Source organism: Ascaphus truei (genome assembly GCF_040206685.1).
Source record: "Ascaphus truei isolate aAscTru1 chromosome 2 unlocalized genomic scaffold, aAscTru1.hap1 SUPER_2_unloc_1, whole genome shotgun sequence".
Classification (NCBI taxonomy): domain Eukaryota; kingdom Metazoa; phylum Chordata; class Amphibia; order Anura; family Ascaphidae; genus Ascaphus; species Ascaphus truei.
This window is the reverse complement of record NW_027453815.1, coordinates 42,924-62,808: the sequence shown is the minus strand read 5'-3', so window position 1 is coordinate 62,808 and position 19,885 is coordinate 42,924. Positions and strand designations below refer to the sequence as shown.

The 19,885-nt window shown below is 55.9% G+C and overlaps 2 protein-coding genes across 5 annotated transcripts in view; one reads left to right on the top strand and one right to left on the bottom strand.

The window, feature by feature from the left end:
- LOC142473256 (uncharacterized) overlaps positions 1-1,322 on the bottom strand; it is a 110,354-nt gene extending 109,032 nt beyond the window's left edge. Inside the window, exon 1 of one of the 3 annotated variants that reach the window (XM_075580445.1) lies at positions 1,211-1,322. The gene's annotated coding sequence lies outside the window, so the exon portion shown is untranslated. The remainder of the gene's footprint in view (positions 1-1,210) is intronic. The other 2 variants (XM_075580446.1, XM_075580447.1) reach the window with 2 other exon arrangements.
- Positions 1,323-1,697: 375 nt separating this feature from the next.
- Positions 1,698-19,885, top strand: part of LOC142473257 (uncharacterized) — a 56,100-nt gene continuing 37,912 nt past the window's right edge. Inside the window, exon 1 of one of the 2 annotated variants that reach the window (XM_075580450.1) lies at positions 1,698-1,780. Coding sequence is in view for 1 of the 2 variants with exons in the window: in XM_075580449.1 (XP_075436564.1) it covers positions 1,751-1,791 (41 nt within the window). In the remaining variant the exon portion in view is untranslated. Of the gene's footprint in view, positions 1,792-19,885 lie in introns of both variants that reach the window. The other variant, XM_075580449.1, reaches the window with a different exon arrangement.

Sequence of the window (19,885 nt, the reverse complement as noted above, 5' to 3'; positions counted from 1 at the left end):
ATACGGATAAACACACAGTGACACATACGGATAAACACACAGTGACACATACGGATAAACACACAGTGACACATACGGATAAACACACAGTGACACATACGGATAAACACACAGTGACATATACGGATAAACACACAGTGACATATACGGATAAACACACAGTGACACATACGGATAAACACACAGTGACACATACGGATAAACACACAGCGACACACAGTCACACATACGAATAAACACGCAGTCACACATATGGATAAATACACTGTGACACACACACAGTAATAGACACACACACGCTGTGACCCACACACAGACTGACACAGAGACAGTTAGACACACACACACACACACACACACACACACACACACACACACCCCTGTAATAACAATAGCAGTAATAATACAAATTGTAATCATATAGAGACCTGATGAAAAAAAGAATATCTTAAATACGTGTGTGTGTGTGTGTGTGTGTGTGTGTGTGTGTGTGTGTGTTATGCAAAGTGAGTCCCCTCACAGTGATCACACAGCTCTCCCACTTCAGAGACCAGCACACACACACCCTGGCAGTGACATTGTGTGCCCCTGGCATTGGCTCACAGCTGATAGCAGTAACTGCAGTGTCAGTGACAATCACATGGTATCTCATATTAACACCCCCCATCAGGGGTCCCCCCCTGTCCCATACTCCCCCCAATCAGGGGTCCCCCCCTGTCCCATACTCCCCCCTCTGTCCCTAACACCCCCCCCCCACAGAGGTCCCCCCTGTCCCATACTCCCCCCCTGTCCCATACTCCCCCCTCTGTCCCTAACACCCCCCTCCCCCCCCATCAGGGGTGCCCCCCCTGTCCCATACTCCCCCCCTCTGTCCCTAACACCCTCCCCCCCCCCCCACAGAGGTCCCCCCTGTCCCATACTCCCCCCCATCAGGGGTCCCCCCCCTGTCCCATACTCCCCCCTCTGTCCCTAACACCCCCCCCCCATCAGGGGTCCCCCCTGTCCCATACTCCCCCCCTGTCCCATACTCCCCCCTCTGTCCCTAACACCCTCCCCCCCCACCCCTAACACCCTCCCCCCCCACAAAGGTCCCCCCTGTCCCATACTCCCCCACTCCCTAACGCCCTAACTCCCCCCTGTCCCATACTCCCCCACTCCCCCATCAGGGGTCTCCCCCTGTCCCACTCTCTCCCCCTCCCTCTCCCCTGACCTGCTGAGGGGTCCTGCAGATTAGGAGATCAGGTCTGTGAGTTCCCAGCACTGAGACATCAGGGAGGAGAGGAGCAGCCGCGCAGCATGCTGGGGCATGTAGTCCTGCTGCCCCAGGCAGAGCCCTGCTTCCTGCCGCAGCTGCCGGGGACAGGACTACATCTCCCAGCAGCCCTTGCAGTAACAGCTGTCCTGCAGAATTCCTGCAGCACACATATCCCGCGGGTGCTGCTGGGAGATGTAGTCCTGTCCCCGGAAGCTGCGGCAGGAAGCGGGGCTCTGCCTGGGGCAGCAGGACTACATGCCCCAGCATGCAGCGCGGCTCCTCCTCTCCCCTTGGTGCCTAAGTGCTGGGGACTCAGAGACCTGATCCCCTCCTAACCTGCAGCTTCCAGCTGGGACACTGCCTCTGGGGGAGCACCCTGTCTGCAGGGGGGAGCACCCTGTCTGCGGGGGGAGGAGGTGCTGGGGGGTGTATATAGGAGAGGGGGGGGCACAGATTGTGCAGGAAGGGGAGGGGCCAGGGATCTATTTCCGGTGAATGGAGCCTCCCTGTGCAAATCCCATCAAGGTAACACTCAGGTGAAATATAATGTGTATATAGCTGGGATCCCTGCATATCATGGGGGGGAGGGCAGGAGAGACTGCCCTGTGTGTGAGGGGGAGGGGGAGGGGAGGAGAGACTGCCCTGTGTGTGAAGGGAGGGGAGAGAGAGACTCCCCTGTATATAATGGGGTGGGGGGGGGGGAGAGAGATTGCACTGAATATAATGGGAGGGGGAGAGAGAGACTGCCCTCTGTATGATGGGAGGGAGAGAGACTGCCCTCTGTATGATGGGAGGGAGAGAGACTGCCCTGTATATGATGGGAGGGGAGAGAGAGATTGCACTGAATATAATGGGAGGGGGAGAGAGAGACTGCCCTCTGTATGATGGGAGGGAGAGAGACTGCCCTCTGTATGATGGGAGGGAGAGAGACTGCCCTGTATATGATGGGAGGGGAGAGAGAGATTGCACTGTATATAATGGGAGGGAGAGAGACTGTCCTCTATATGATGGGAGGGGGGAGGAGAGATACTGCCCTCTCTATATGATGGGGGGAGGGGGGGGGAGGGTGAGAGAGAGACTGCCCTGTATATAATGGGAGAGAAACTGCCCTGAATATGATGGGATGGGTGGAGAGACTGCCCTGAATATGATGGGAGGGGTGGAGAGACTGCCCTGAATATGATGGGAGGGGTGGAGAGACTGCCCTGAATATGATGGTAGGGGTGGAGAGACTGCCCTGAATATGATGGGATGGGTGGAGAGACTGCCCTGAATATGATGGGATGGGTGGAGAGACTGCCCTGAATATGATGGGAGGGGTGGAGAGACTGCCCTGAATATGATGGGAGGGGTGGAGAGACTGCCCTGAATATGATGGTAGGGGTGGAGAGACTGCCCTGAATATGATGGGATGGGTGGAGAGACGACTGCCCCGAATATGATGGTAGGGGTGGAGAGACTGCCCTGAATATGATGGGAGGAGAGAGAGACGACTGCCCCGAATATGATGGGTGGAGAGAGAGACTGCCCTGTATTTGATGGGAGGGGGGGAGGAGAGAGACTGCCCTCAATATGATGGAAGAGAGAGACTGCCCTGAATATGATGGGAGAGGGAGAGAGAGACTGCCCTGAATATGATGGGAGCGGGAGAGAGAGACTGCCCTGAATATGATGGGAGAGGGAGAGAGAGACTGCCCTGTATATGATGGAATAGAGACTGCCCAGAATATGATGGGAGGGGGAGGGAGACTGCCCTGAATATGATGGGAGAGAGAGACTGCCCTGTATATGATGGGTGGGGGGGGAGAGAGACTGCCCTGTATTTGATGGGAGGGGGGGAGGAGAGAGACTGCCCTCAATATGATGGAAGAGAGAGACTGCCCTGAATATGATGGGAGAGGGAGAGACTGCCCTGAATATGATGGGAGCGGGAGAGAGAGACTGCCCTGAATATGATGGGAGAGGGAGAGAGAGACTGCCCTGTATATGATGGAATAGAGACTGCCCAGAATATGATGGGAGGGGGAGGGAGACTGCCCTGAATATGATGGGAGAGAGAGACTGCCCTGTATATGATGGGTGGGGGGGAGAGAGACTGCCCTGTATATAATGGGGGGGGGGGGGGGGGGAGAGACTGCCCTGTATATGATGGGGGGGGGAGAGAGACTGCCCTGTATATGATGGGGGGGGAAGAGAGACTGTCCTGTATATGATGGGGGGGGGGGGAGGAGAGACTGCCCTGTATATGATGGGGGGGGGGGGGGGGAGGAGAGACAGCCCTGTATATGATGGGGGGGGAGGGGAGACTGCCCTGTATATGATGGGAGGGGGTGGAGAGACTGCCCTGAATATGATGGGAGGGGTGGAGAGACTGCCCTGAATATGATGGTAGGGGTGGAGAGACTGCCCTGAATATGATGGGATGGGTGGAGAGACTGCCCTGAATATGATGGGATGGGTGGAGAGACTGCCCTGAATATGATGGGAGGGGTGGAGAGACTGCCCTGAATATGATGGTAGGGGTGGAGAGACTGCCCTGAATATGATGGGAGGGGTGGAGAGACTGCCCTGAATATGATGGTAGGGGTGGAGAGACTGCCCTGAATATGATGGGAGGAGAGAGAGACGACTGCCCCGAATATGATGGGTGGAGAGAGAGACTGCCCTGTATTTGATGGGAGGGGGGGAGGAGAGAGACTGCCCTCAATATGATGGAAGAGAGAGACTGCCCTGAATATGATGGGAGAGGGAGAGAGAGACTGCCCTGAATATGATGGGAGCGGGAGAGAGAGACTGCCCTGAATATGATGGGAGAGGGAGAGAGAGACTGCCCTGTATATGATGGAATAGAGACTGCCCAGAATATGATGGGAGGGGGAGGGAGACTGCCCTGAATATGATGGGAGAGAGAGACTGCCCTGTATATGATGGGTGGGGGGGAGAGAGACTGCCCTGTATATAATGGGGGGGGGGGGGGGAGAGACTGCCCTGTATATGATGGGGGGGGGAGAGAGACTGCCCTGTATATGATGGGGGGGGGAAGAGAGACTGTCCTGTATATGATGGGGGGGGGGAGGAGAGACTGCCCTGTATATGATGGGGGGGGGGGGGGGGAGGAGAGACAGCCCTGTATATGATGGGGGGGGAGGGGAGACTGCCCTGTATATGATGGGAGGGGGAGGAGAGACTGCCCTATATATGATGGGGGGGGAGGAGAGACTGTCCTGTATATGAGGGGAGGGAGGAGAGAGACTGCCCTGTATATGATGGGAGGGGGGAGAGAGAGAGAGACTGCCCTGTACATAATGGCGGGGGGGAGAGAGAGACTGCCCTGTATATAATGGGGGGGGGGGGGGAGAGAGACTGCCCTGTATATAATGGGGGGGGGAGAGAGACTGCCCTGTATATAATGGGGGGGGGGGGGAGAGAGACTGCCCTGTATATAATGGGGGGGGGGGGGAGAGAGAGAGACTGCCCTGTATATAATGGGGGGGGGAGAGAGAGACTGCCCTGTATATAATGGGGGGGGGAGAGAGAGACTGCCCTGTATATAATGGGGGGGGGGGGAGAGAGAGACTGCCCTGTATATAATGGGGGGGGGGGGAGAGAGAGACTGCCCTGTATATAATGGGGGGGGGGGGGAGAGAGAGACTGCCCTGTATATAATGGGGGGGGGGGGAAGAGACTGCCCTGTATATAATGGGGGGGGAGAGACTGCCCTGTATATAATGGGGGGGGGGGGGGGGGTGGAGAGACTGCCCTGTATATAATGGGGGGGGGGAGAGACTGCCCTGTATATAATGGGGGGGGGGGTGGAGAGACTGCCCTGTATATAATGGGGGGGGGGGTGGAGAGACTGCCCTGTATATAATGGGGGGGGGGGAGAGACTGCCCTGTATATGATGGGGGGGGGGGAGAGACTGCCCTGTATATGATGGGGGGGGGGGGGAGAGACTGCCCTGTATATGATGGGGGGGGGGAGAGACTGCCCTGTATATGATGGGGGGGGAGGAGAGACTGCCCTGTATATGATGGGGGGGGAGGAGAGACTGCCCTGTATATGATGGGGGGGAGGGGAGACTGTCCTGTATATGATGGGAGGGGGAGGAGAGACTGCCCTGTATATGATGGGGGGGGAGGAGAGACTGCCCTGTATATGATGGGGGGGAGGGGAGACTGTCCTGTATATGATGGGAGGGGGAGGAGAGACTGCCCTATATATGATGGGGGGGGGGGGAGGAGAGACTGCCCTGTATATAATGGGGGGGGGGGGGAGAGAGACTGCCCTGTATATAATGGGGGGGGGGGGAGAGAGACTGCCCTGTATATAATGGGGGGGGGGGGGAGAGAGACTGCCCTGTATATAATGGGGGGGGGGGGGGGAGAGACTGCCCTGTATATAATGGGGGGGGGAGGGAGAGACTGCCCTGTATATAATGGGGGGGGAGAGAGAGAGAGACTGCCCTGTATATAATGGGGGGGGGGGGGAAGAGACTGCCCTGTATATAATGGGGGGGGGAGGAGAGACTGCCCTGTATATAATGGGGGGGGGGGAGAGACTGCCCTGTATATAATGGGGGGGGGGGAGAGACTGCCCTGTATATAATGGGGGGGGGAGAGACTGCCCTGTATATAATGGGGGGGGGAGAGACTGCCCTGTATATAATGGGGGGGGGGGGAGAGAGACTGCCCTGTATATAATGGGGGGGGGGGGGAGAGAGACTGCCCTGTATATAATGGGGGGGGGGGGAAGAGACTGCCCTGTATATAATGGGGGGGGGAGGAGAGACTGCCCTGTATATAATGGGGGGGGGGGAGAGACTGCCCTGTATATAATGGGGGGGGGGGGAGAGACTGCCCTGTATATAATGGGGGGGGGAGAGACTGCCCTGTATATAATGGGGGGGGGAGAGACTGCCCTGTATATAATGGGGGGGGGGGAGAGAGACTGCCCTGTATATAATGGGGGGGGAGAGAGACTGCCCTGTATATAATGGGGGGGGGGAGAGAGACTGCCCTGTATATAATGGGGGGGGGGGGAGAGACTGCCCTGTATATAATGGGGGGGGGAGAGACTGCCCTGTATATAATGGGGGGGGGGGAGAGACTGCCCTGTATATGATGGGAGGGTGGGGGAGAGAGACTGCCCTGTATATGATTGGAGGGTGGGGGAGAGAGACTGCCCTGTATATGATGGGAGGGTGGGGGAGAGAGACTGCCCTGTATATGAGGGGAGGGGGGGGGGAGAGAGACTGACCTGTATATGATGGGAGGGGGGGGAGAGAGACTGCCCTGTATATGATGGGAGGGTGGGGGAGAGAGACTGCCCTGTATATGATGGGAGGGTGGGGGAGAGAGACTGCCCTGTATATGATGGGAGGGTGGGGGAGAGAGACTGCCCTGTATATGATGGGAGGGTGGGGGAGAGAGACTGCCCTGTATATGATGGGAGGGTGGGGGAGAGAGACTGCCCTGTATATGAGGGTGGGGGAGAGAGAGTGACCTGTATATGATGGGAGGGGAGAGAGAGAGACTGCCCTGTATATGAGGGGAGGGGGGGGAGAGAGAGTGACCTGTATATGATGGGGGGGGGGGGGGGGGAGAGAGACTGACCTGTATATGATGGGAGGGGGGGGGAGAGAGTGACCTGTATATGATGGGAGGGGGGGGGAGAGAGACTGACCTGTATATTTTTAGTAATGTCATAATGTTAACTTCACAATTCAACAAAAAATGTAAATATAGGTATTCAAAACCTCTGCATTCTAATATGTAACTTTTGTTATAAAGGATGTATCTATATGGATATAGTATATGTATCTGTACATGTAGTACTTCTATACTTACATATGTGTATATAGGGATGCATGCAAATAAACAGCAACAAGTCTTGTTCCAATGTAAAAGCAGAATGTATGTGACAGTATAACAGTGTGAATGCCCATATAACACCTCTATAACACCTGTGTAACTCGCAGTGTAAGTGTGACTGCCCATATAACACCTCTATAACACCTGTGTAACTCGCAGTGTAAGTGTGACTGCCCATATAACACCTCTATAACACCTGTGTAACAGTGTGACTGCCCATATAACACCTCTATAACACCTGTATAACAGTGTGAATGCCCATATAACACCTGTGTAACAGTGTGACTGCCCATATAACACCTCTATAACACCTGTGTAACTCGCAGTGTAAGTGTGACTGCCCATATAACACACCTCTAACACCTGTGTAACTCGCAGTGTAACAGTGTGACTGCCCATATCACACCTGTGTAACTCGCAGTGTAACTGCCCATATCACACCTGTGTAACTCGCAGTGTAACTGCCCATATCACACCTGTGTAACTCGCAGTGTAACTGCCCAGATCACACCTGTGTAACTCGCAGTGTAACAGTGTGACTGCCCATATAACACCTGTGTAACTCGCAGTGTGACTGCCCATATAACACCTGTGTAACTCGCAGTGTAACAGTGTGACTGCCCATATAACACCTGTGTAACTCGCAGTGTAACAGTGTGACTGCCCATATAACACCTCTATAACACCTGTGTAACTCGCAGTGTAAGTGTGACTGCCCATATAACACCTCTATAACACCTGTGTAACTCGCAGTGTAAGTGTGACTACCCATATAACACCTCTATAACACCTGTGTAACTCGCAGTGTAACAGTGTGACTGCCCATATAACACCTATATAACACCTGTGTAACAGTGTGACTGCCCATATAACACCTCTATAACACCTGTGTAACTCGCAGTGTAAGTGTGACTGCCCATATAACACCTCTATAACACCTGTGTAACTCGCAGTGTAACAGTGTGACTGCCCATATAACACCTATATAACACCTGTGTAACAGTGTGACTGCCCATATAACACCTCTATAACACCTGTGTAACTCGCAGTGTAAGTGTGACTGCCCATATAACACCTCTATAACACCTGTGTAACTCGCAGTGTAAGTGTGACTGCCCATATAACACCTCTATAACACCTGTGTAACTCGCAGTGTAACAGTGTGACTGCCCATATCACACCTGTGTAACTCACAGTGTGACTGCCCATATAACACCTATATAACACCTGTGTAACAGTGTGACTGCCCATATAACACCTCTATAACAGCTGTGTAACTCGCAGTGTAAGTGTGACTGCCCATATAACACCTCTATAACACCTGTGTAACTCGCAGTGTAACAGTGTGACTGCTCATATCACACCTGTGTAACTCGCAGTGTCACAGTGTGACTGCCCATATCACACCTGTGTAACTCGCCGTGTAACAGTGTGACTGCCCATATCACACCTGTGTAACTCGCAGTGTAACAGTGTGACTGCCCATATCACACCTGTGTAACTCGCAGTGTAACAGTGTGACTGCCCATATCACACCTGTGTAACTCGCAGTGTAACAGTGTGACTGCCCATATCACACCTGTGTAACTCGCAGTGTAACAGTGTGACTGCCCATATCACACCTGTGTAACTCAGTGTGACTGCCCATATCACACCTGTGTAACTCGCAGTGTAACAGTGTGACTGCCCATATCACACCTGTGCAACTCGCAGTGTAACAGTGTGAATCCCCATATCACACCTGTGCAACTCGCAGTGTAACAGTGTGAATGCCCATATAACACCTGTGTAACTCGCAGTGTAACAGTGTGAATGCCCATATAACACCTGTGTAACTCGCAGTGTAACAGTGTGACTGCCCATATCACACCTGTGTAACTCACAGTGTGACTGCCCATATCACACCTGTGTAACTCGCAGTGTAACAGTGTGACTGCCCATATCACACCTGTGCAACTCGCAGTGTAACAGTGTGAATGCCCATATCACACCTGTGCAACTCGCAGTGTAACAGTGTGAATGCCCATATAACACCTGTGTAACTCGCAGTGTAACAGTGTGAATGCCCATATAACACCTGTGTAACTCGCAGTGTAACAGTGTGACTGCCCATATCACACCTGTGTAACTCGCAGTGTAACAGTGTGACTGCCCATATCACACCTGTGTAACTCGCAGTGTAACAGTGTGACTGCCCATATCACACCTGTGTAACTCGCAGTGTAACAGTGTGACTGCCCATATCACACCTGTGTAACTCGCAGTGTAACAGTGTGACTGCCCATATAACACCTCTATAACACCTGTGTAACTCGCAGTGTAACAGTGTGACTGCCCATATAACACCTGTGTAACTCACAGTGTGACTGCCCATATAACACCTGTGTAACTCGCAGTAAAACATATGATACAAAGACCAGTGTAGGGTGAAAGGGGGTATATTCATTTGCATGAACATAGTTACATATAGTTACATAGTAGATGAGGTTGAAAAAAGACGTACGTTCATCAAGTTCAACCTATGCTAAATTTAGACGACAGATACTTTATCCTATATCTATACTTATTGATCCAGAGGAAGGCAAACACAAAAACCCAGAGTCTCATCATCCAATGATATCTCATAAGGGGAAAATAAATTCCTTCCCGACTCCAAGAATTGGCAATCGGATTAATCCCTGGATCAACATCCTTCCAATGTTTACTTATTTGGTATATCCTTGTATACCTTTCCCATCTAAAAAGATGTCCAACCTTTTTTTGAACAAATCTATTGTATCTGCCATCACAGTCTCCATGGGTAATGAGTACCACACTGTAGCTGCCCTTACTGTAAAGAACCCTTTCCTTTGTTGCTGGTGAAATTTCCTTTCCTCCAACCTCAAGGGATGGCCCCGAGTCCTTTGTACTGCCCGTGGGATGAATAGTTCTTTTGAAAGCTCCATGTGCTGTCCCCAAATATATTTGTATATAGTTATCATATCCCCTCTTAGACGCCTCTTTTCTAATGTAAATAAATCTAATTTAGCTAGCGTCTCCTCATAAGTTAGAATGTCCACCCCCTTTATTAATTTGGTGGCTCTTCTCTGCACTCTCTCTAGTTCCATAATGTCTTTTCTTAGGATTGGTGCCCAAAAATGTACTCCATATTCAAGGTGTGGTCTTACTAATGCTTTGTAAAGGGGCATAATAATGTTTACTTCCCTTCCATCCATTGCCCGTTTGATGCAAGATAAGATCTTGTTTGCCTTTGCAGCTACTGCATGACATTGGGCACTATTGCTAAGCCTGCAGTCTACAAGCACTCCTAAATCCTTCTCCATCAAGGATTCCCCCAAATTATCCCAATTTAATTTGTAAGTCGCCTTTTTATTCTTGCATCCCAAATGCATAACCTTACATTTATCTGTATTAAACCTCATCTGCCATTTACCTGCCCACGATTCCAGTCTCTCCAAGTCCTTCTGAAGAGAAATTTCATCCTGCTCTGATTCTACTACTTTACACAATTTAGTGTCACTTGTGTGAATTGGCCGGGTTTCTGCAGTGTAAGGATTCTCCGTTAATCCGGATGTATAAGGAAGTTCTTCCTGAGTGAGAACACTTGGTGATGCTGATAAGGAAGTTCTTCCTGAGTGAGAACACTTGGTGATGCTGATAAGGAAGTGCTTCCCGAGTGAGAACACTTGGTGATGCTGATAAGGAAGTTCTTCCCGAGTGAGAACACTTGGTGATGCTGATAAGGATGTTCTTCCCGAGTGAGAACACTTGGTGATGCTGATAAGGAAGTTCTTCCCGAGTGAGAACACTTGGTGATGCTGATAAGGAAGTTCTTCCCGAGTGAGAACACTTGGTGATGCTGATAAGGAAGTTCTTCCCGAGTGAGAACACTTGGTGATGCTGATAAGGAAGTTCTTCCCGAGTGAGAACACTTGGTGATGCTGATAAGGAAGTTCTTCCCGAGTGAGAACACTTGGTGATGCTGATAAGGAAGTTCTTCCCGAGTGAGAACACTTGGTGATGCTGATAAGGAAGTTCTTCCTGAGTGAGAACACTTGGTGATGCTGATAAGGAAGTGCTTCCCGAGTGAGAACACTTGGTGATGCTGATAAGGAAGTTCTTCCCGAGTGAGAACACTTGGTGATGCTGATAAGGATGTTCTTCCCGAGTGAGAACACTTGGTGATGCTGATAAGGAAGTTCTTCCCGAGTGAGAACACTTGGTGATGCTGATAAGGAAGTTCTTCCCGAGTGAGAACACTTGGTGATGCTGATAAGGAAGTTCTTCCCGAGTGAGAACACTTGGTGATGCTGATAAGGAAGTTCTTCCCGAGTGAGAACACTTGGTGATGCTGATAAGCAAGTTCTTCCCGAGTGAGAACACTTGGTGATGCTGATAAGGAAGTTCTTCCCGAGTGAGAACACTTGGTGATGCTGATAAGGAAGTTCTTCCCGAGTGAGAACACTTGGTGATGCTGATAAGGAAGTTCTTCCCGAGTGAGAACACTTGGCGATGCTGATAAGGAAGTTCTTCCTGAGTGAGAACACTTGGCGATGCTGATAAGGAAGTTCTTCCCGAGTGAGAACACTTGGCGATGCTGATAAGGAAGTTCTTCCCGAGTGAGAACACTTGGCGATGCTGATAAGGAAGTTCTTCCCGAGTGAGAACACTTGGGATGCTGATAAGGAAGTTCTTCCCGAGTGAGAACACTTGGCGATGCTGATAAGGAAGTTCTTCCCGAGTGAGAACACTTGGCGATGCTGATAAGGAAGTTCTTCCCGAGTGAGAACACTTGGCGATGCTGATAAGGAAGTTCTTCCCGAGTGAGAACACTTGGCGATGCTGATAAGGAAGTTCTTCCCGAGTGAGAACACTTGGCGATGCTGATAAGGAAGTTCTTCCCGAGTGAGAACACTTGGTGATGCTGATAAGGAAGTTCTTCCCGAGTGAGAACACTTGGCGATGCTGATAAGGAAGTTCTTCCTGAGTGAGAACACTTGGTGATGCTGATAAGGAAGTTCTTCCTGAGTGAGAACACTTGGTGATGCTGATGTTGTGAAGCACTGAATGATATGTGCCTCTTGAATGAGGACAAGGGATGAGTGACTAGTGATGCGGGCGTGACTCCCCCTTCCTCCCCCCCCCCGGCACACTCAGGGGCTCAGAAATGATTGTCCTGGCCATTATCACTGTCCACGCTTGGCCCACGCCTCCCCAGGCTCGCGCCTAATACTGCCTCCCACCGGCCCGCACCTCCCCCTGGCCCGTGCCTCCCCCTGGCCCGTGCCTCCCCCTGGCCCGTGCCTCCCCCTGGCCCGTGCTTCCCCCTGGCCCACACCTCCCACCACCCCAGCCCACACCTCCCCCTAGCCCACGCCTCCCCCCGGCCCACGCCTCCCTCGGCCCATGCTTCCCCCTGCCCACGCCTCCCACTGCCTGAGGCCCACGCCTCCCCCCAGCCCGTGCCTCCCCCTGCCCACGCCTCCCACTGCCTGAGGCCCACGCCTACCCCCAGCCCGTGCTTCCCCCTGCCCACGCCTCCCACTGCCAGAGGCCCACGCCTCCCCCCAGCCCGCGCCTACCACCGGCCGTGCCTCCCCCTACCCGTGCCTCCCACCGCCCGTGCCTCCCCCTGCCCACGCCTCCCACCGGCCTGTGCTTCCCCCTGGCCCGCGCCTCCCACCGGCCTGTGCTTCCCCCTGCCCACGCCTCCCACTGCCTGGGCCCACGCCTCCCCCCAGCCCGCGCCTCCCCCAGCCCGCGCCTCCCCCAGCCCATGCCTCCCCCTGGCCCACGCCTCCCACCGGCCCGTGCTTCCCCCTGGCCCACACCTCCCACTTTCTAAAACCCACGCCTCCCCCCAGCCCACGCCTCCCACCGGCCCGTGCATCCCCGTGCCCACGCCTCCCACTGCCTGAGGCCCAAGCCTCCCACCGCCCATGGCCCACGCCTCCCACCGGCCCGCGCCTCCCCCCAGTCCATGCCGTCCCAGGCCACGCCTCCCCCAGCCCGCACCTCCCACCACCCGTGCCTCCCCCTGCCCACGCCTTCCCCCAGCCCATGCCTCCCACTGGCCTGTGCTTCCCCCTGGCCCACGCCTCCCACCGGCCCGTGCCTCCCCCTGCCCACGCTTCCCACTGCCTGAGGCCCACGCCACCCCCAGCCCGAGCCTCCCACCGGCCCGTGCCTCACCCTGCCCACGCCTCCCACTGCCTGCGGCCCACGCCTCCCACCGGCCCGTGCCTCCCCCTGCCCACGCCTCCCCCCGCCTGAGGCCCACGCCTCCCCCCAGCCTGCGCCTCTCACCGGCCCGTGCCTCCCTCTGCCCACGCCTCCCACTGCCTGAGGCCCACGCCTCCCACCAGCCCGTGCCTCCCCCTGCCCACGCCTCCCACTGCCTGCGGCCCACGCCTCCCACCGGCCCGTGCCTCCCCCTGCCCACGCCTCCCCCCGCCTGAGGCCCACGCCTCCCCCCAGCCTGCGCCTCTCACCGGCCCGTGCCTCCCTCTGCCCACGCCTCCCACTGCCTGAGGCCCACGCCTCCCCCAGCCCGTGCCTCCCACCGGCCCGGCCCACGCCTCCCACCGGCCCTTGCCTCCTCTTGGGCCACGACTACCGCGGCCCGCGCCTCCATCCGGCCCCCGCCTCCCCCCCAGTCCATGCCGCCCCAGGCCACGCCTCCCCCCAGCCCGCGCCTCCCACGGATTTGTGAAAATCACGTGGTAAATGGAAACGATGAAAGTTCTCGCTGCGCCCACGTTTCGCGAATCCGCACATATAGAAGCAGATGAAGAAATGAATGGCGAATATATAGCGCAAAAACTCCCCAAAAACAGGGGCGTAAAACACGAAGGCGTTTCGCACCCACCGCGGCGCTTTGTGAAAGACTAAGGCTCTGACCGCGGTTTCTTATATAGTCTCCCAACACCTGATCCGCGGTCTCCTATATCCAAATTATCAGTGTTCGACAAACCTATACATTTGCACGCCCCGGGCGAGTGGATTTAACATCGTGGCGATCTCCTATTGGCCCAAGCAGCACACGTGTGGTACGAGGTGGCGAGTAGATTTTTTTTTGTTCGGTGAGTAGATTTTTTGGTGATTTGTCGACCACTGCAAATTATCAATGTCTCATTGAAGACTGATGGGTGGGAGAGAAGCGGAGCCCAAAGTCAGGCAGTAGCTGCAAAGGCAAACAGGATCTTATCTTGCATTAAACGGGCAATGGATGGAAGGGAAGTAAACATAATTATGCCCCTTCACAAAGCATTAGTAAGACCACACCTTAAATATGGAGTAAAAAAGACATTATGGAACTAGAGAGAGTGCAGAGAAGAGCCACCAAATTAATAAAGGGGCTGGACATTCTAACTTATGAGGAGAGGCTAGCTAAATGAGATTTATTTACATTAGAAAGAGGCGTCTGAGAGGGGATATGATAACTATATACAAATATATTCAGGGACAATACAAGGAGCTTTCAAAAGAACTATTCATCCCACGGGCAGTACAAAGGACTCGGGGCCATCCCTTAAGGTTGGAGGAAAGGAAATTTCACCAGCAACAAAGGAAAGGGTTCTTTACAGTAAGGGCAGTTACAGTGTGTGATTCATTACACATGGAGACTGTGATGGCAGATACAAAAGATATGTTCAAAAATGATGTACAAAATAAGTAAACATGGGAAGGATGTTGATCCAGGGAATAATCCAATTCTTGGAGTCAGGAAGGAATTTATTTTTCCCCTTATGAGATATAATAGGATAATGTGACACTGGGGTTTGCGTGTTTGCTTCCTCTGGAACAATATACGGTGAGTGCGGATATAGGATAAAGTATTTGTGGTCTAAATTTAGCATAGGTTGAAAAAAGACACACGTCTGTCATCTACTATGTACCAAAAAAAGTGTGTGTACTGAGCGTGCGCGTGCTCTGTGGGTGTGTGCCGAGCGCGTGTGTGCCGAGCGCGCGCGGGATCTGTGGGTGTGTGCCGAGCGCGCGCGTGCTCTGTGGGTGTGTGCCGAGCGCGTGTGTGCCGAGCGCGCGCGTGCTCTGTGGGTGTGCGCCGAGCGCGCGCGTGCTCTGTGGGTGTGCGCCGAGCGCGTGTGTGCCGAGCGCGCGCGGGATCTGTGGGTGTGTGCCGAGCGCGTGTGTGCCGAGCGCGCGCGTGCTCTGTGGGTGTGCGCCGAGCGCGCGCGTGCTCTGTGGGTGTGTGCCGAGCGCGCGCGTGCTTTGTGGGTGTGTGCCGAGCGCGTGTGTGCCGAGCGCGCGCGTGCTCTGTGGGTGTGCGCCGAGCGCGTGTGTGCCGAGCGTGCGCGGGATCTGTGGGTGTGCGCCGAGCGCGCGCTCTGTGGGTGTGCGCCGAGCGCGCGCTCTGTGGGTGTGCGCCGAGCGCGCCCTCTGTGGGTGTGCGCCGAGCGCGCGCTCTGTGGATGTGCGCCGAGCGCGCCCTCTGTGGGTGTGCGCCGAGCGTGCGCTCTGTGGGTGTGCGCCGAGCGCGCGCTCTGTGGGTGTGCGCCGAGCGCGCGCTCTGTGGGTGTGCGCCGAGCGCGCGCTCTGTGGGTGTGCGCCGAGCGCGCGCTCTGTGGGTGTGCGCCGAGCGCGCCCTCTGTGGGTGTGCGCCGAGCGCGCCCTCTGTGGGTGTGCGCCAAGCGCGCCCTCTGTGGGTGTGCGCCGAGCGCGCCCTCTGTGGGTGTGCGCCGAGCGCGCCCTCTGTGGGTGTGCGCCGAGCGCGCCCGCCTTCTGTGGGTGTGCGCCGAGCGCGCGCACCCTCTGTGGGTGTGCGCCGAGCGCGCGCACCCTCTGTGGGTGTGCGCCGAGCGCGCGCTCTCTGTGGGTGTGCGGCGAGCGTGCGCCCCCTGTGGGTGTGTGCCGAGCGCGCCCTGTGAGTGTGTGCCGCGCGCCCTGCGGGTGTGTGCCGAGCGCGCCCTGCGGGTGTGTGCCGCGCGCCCTGCGGGTGTGTGCCGCACGCCCTGCGGGTGTGTGCCGAGCGCGCGCGAGCGCCCTGCGGGTGTGTGCCGAGCGCGCGCGCGTCCTGCGGTTGTGTGCCGAGCGCGCGCGCGTCCTGCGGTTGTGTGCCGAGCGCGCGCGCGTCCTGCGGGTGTGTGCCGAGCGCGCGCCCTGCGGGTGTGTGCCGAGCGCGCGGGTGTGTGCCGAGCGCGCGCGCGCGCGCGCGCGCCCTGCGGGTGTGTGCCAAGCGCGCGCTGCGCGCGCCCTGCGGGTGTGTGCCGAGCGCGCGCGCCCTGCGGGTGTGTGCCGAGCGCGCGCGCCCTGCGGGTGTGTGCCGAGCGCGCGCGCGCCCTGCGGGTGTGTGCCGAGCGCGCGCCCTGCGGGTGTGTGCCGAGCGCGCGCCCTGCGGGTGTGTGCCGAGCGCGCGCGCGCGCGCCTACGGGTGTGTGCCGAGCGCGCGCGCGCGCCCTGCGAGTGTGTGCCGAGCGCGCGCCCTGCGAGTGTGTGCCCAACGCGCGCCATGCGGGTGTGTGCGCTGTAAGTCACACTTCTTTTGGTTTTGTCACTCTGCTGATTATTATTCCCCGCTCCTCTCGCCGGCTCCTCGCTCTGCTGATTATTATTCCCCGCTCCTCTCGCCGGCTCCTCGCTCTGCTGATTATTATTCCCTGCTCTGCTGATTATTATTCCCCGCTCCTCTCGCCGGCTCCTCGCTCTGCTGATTATTATTCCCTGCTCCTCTCACCGGCTCCTCGCTCTGCTGATTATTATTCCCTGCTCTGCTGATTATTATTCCCCGCTCCTCTCACCGGCTCCTCGCTCTGCTGATTATTATTCCCCGCTCCTCTCGCCGGCTCCCCGCTCTGCTGATTATTATTCCCCGCTTCTCTCGCCGGCTCCTCGCTCTGCTGATTATTATTCCCCGCTCCTCTCGCCGGCTCCTCGCTCTGCTGATTATTATTCCCCGCTCCTCTCGCCGGATCCTCGCTCTGCTGATTATTATTCCCCGCTCCTCTCGCCGGATCCTCGCTCTGCTGATTATTATTCCCCGCTCCTCTCGCCGGCTCCTCGCTCTGCTGAATATTATTCCCCGCTCCTCTCGCCGGCTCCTCGCTCTGCTGATTATTATTCCCCGCTCCTCTCGCCGGCTCCTCGCTCTGCTGATTATTATTCCCCGCTCCTCTCGCCGGCTCCTCGCTCTGCTGATTATTATTCCCCGCTCCTCTCGCCGGCTCCTCGCTCTGCTGATTATTATTCCCCGCTCCTCTCGCCGGCTCCTCGCTCTGCTGATTATTATTCCCCGCTCCTCTCTCCTGCTCCTCGCTCTGCTGATTATTATTCCTCGCTCTGCTGATTATTATTCCCCGCTCCTCTCACCTGCTCCTCGCTCTGCTGATTATTATTCCCCGCTCCTCTCGCCGGCTCCTCGCTCTGCTGATTATTATTCCCCGCTCCTCTCGCCGGCTACTCGCTCTGCTGATTATTATTCCCCGCTCCTCTCGCCGGCTCCTCGCTCTGCTGATTATTATTCCCTGCTCTGCTGATTATTATTCCCTGCTCCTCTCGCCGGCTCCTCGCTCTGCTGATTATTATTCCCCGCTCCTCTCTCCGGCTCCTCGCTCTGCTGATTATTATTCCCTGCTCCTCGCTCTGCTGATTATTATTCCCCGCTCCTCTCACCGGCTCCTCGCTCTGCTGATTATTATTCCCCGCTCCTCTCTCCGGCTCCTCGCTCTGCTGATTATTATTCCCTGCTCCTCTCGCCGGCTCCTCGCTCTGCTGATTATTATTCCCCGCTCCTCTCGCCGGCTCCTCGCTCTGCTGATTATTATTCCCTGCTCCTCTCGCCGGCTCCTCGCTCTGCTGATTATTATTCCCTGCTCCTCTCGCCGGCTCCTCGCTCTGCTGATTATTATTCCCCGCTCCCCTCTCCGGCTCCTCGCTCTGCTGATTATTATTCCCTGCTCCTCGCTCTGCTGATTATTATTCCCCGCTCCTCTCGCCGGCTCCTCGCTCTGCTGATTATTATTCCCTGCTCCTCGCTCTGCTGATTATTATTCCCAGCTCCTCTCGCCGGCTCCTCGCTCTGCTGATTATTGTTCCCAGCTCCTCTCGCCGGCTCCTCGCTCTGCTGATTATTATTCCCCGCTCCTCTCACCGGGTCCTCGCTCTGCTGATTATTATTCCCCGCTCCTCTCTCCGGCTCCTCGCTCTGCTGATTATTATTCCCCGCTCCTCTCGCCGGCTCCTCGCTCTGCTGATTATTATTCCCCGCTCCTCTCACCGGTTCCTCGCTCTGCTGATTATTATTCCCCGCTCCTCTCTCCGGCTCCTCGCTCTGCTGATTATTATTCCCCGCTCCTCTCGCCGGCTCCTCGCTCTGCTGATTATTATTACCCGCTCCTCTCGCCGGCTCCTCGCTCTGCTGATTATTATTACCCGCTCCTCTCGCCGGCTCCTCGCTCTGCTGATTATTATTCCCCGCTCCTCTCGCCGGCTCCTCGCTCTGCTCATTATTATTCCCCGCTCCCCTCGCCGGCTCCTCGCTCTGCTCATTATTATTCCCCGCTCCTCTCGCCGGCTCCTCGCTCTGCTCATTATTATTCCCCGCTCCTCTCGCCGGCTCCTCGCTCTGCTGATTATTATTCCCCGCTCCTCTCGCCGGCTCCTCGCTCTGCTCATTATTATTCCCCACTCCTCTCGCCGGCTCCTCGCTCTGCTGATTATTATTCCCTGCTCCTCTCGCCGGCTCCTCGCTCTGCTGATTATTATTCCCCGCTCCTCTCGCCGGCTCCTCGCTCTGCTGATTATTATTCCCCGCTCCTCTCGCCGGCTCCTCGCTCTGCTGATTATTATTCCCCGCTCCTCTCGCCGGCTCCTCGCTCTGCTGATTATTATTCCCCGCTCCTCTCGCCGGCTCCTCGCTCTGCTGATTATTATTCCCTGCTCTGCTGATTATTATTCCCCGCTCCTCTCGCCGGCTCCTCGCTCTGCTGATTATTATTCCCTGCTCCTCTCGCCGGCTCCTCGCTCTGCTGATTATTATTCCCTGCTCCTCTCACCGGCTCCTCGCTCTGCTGATTATTATTCCCCGCTCCTCTCGCCGGCTCCCCGCTCTGCTGATTATTATTCCCCGCTTCTCTCGCCGGCTCCTCGCTCTGCTGATTATTATTCCCCGCTCCTCTCACCGGCTCCTCGCTCTGCTGATTATTATTCCCCGCTCCTCTCGCCGGCTCCTCGCTCTGCTGATTATTATTCCCCGCTCCTCTCGCCGGCTCCTCGCTCTGCTGATTATTATTCCCCGCTCCTCTCGCCGGCTCCTCGCTCTGCTGATTATTATTCCCCGCTCCTCTCGACGGCTCCTCGCTCTGCTAATTATTATTCCATGCTCCTCTCACCGGCTCCTCGCTCTGCTGATTATTATTCCCCGCTCCTCTCTCCGGCTCCTCGCTCTGCTGATTATTATTCCCCGCTCCTCTCGCCGGATCCTCGCTCTGCTGATTATTATTCCCCGCTCCTCTCGCCGGATCCTCGCTCTGCTGATTATTATTCCCCGCTCCTCTCGCCGGCTCCTCGCTCTGCTGATTATTATTCCCCGCTCCTCTCGCCGGCTCCTCGCTCTGCTGAATATTATTCCCCGCTCCTCTCGCCGGCTCCTCGCTCTGCTGATTATTATTCCCCGCTCCTCTCGCCGGCTCCTCGCTCTGCTGAATATTATTCCCCGCTCCTCTCGCCGGCTCCTCGCTCTGCTGATTATTATTCCCCGCTCCTCTCGCCGGCTCCTCGCTCTGCTGATTATTATTCCCCGCT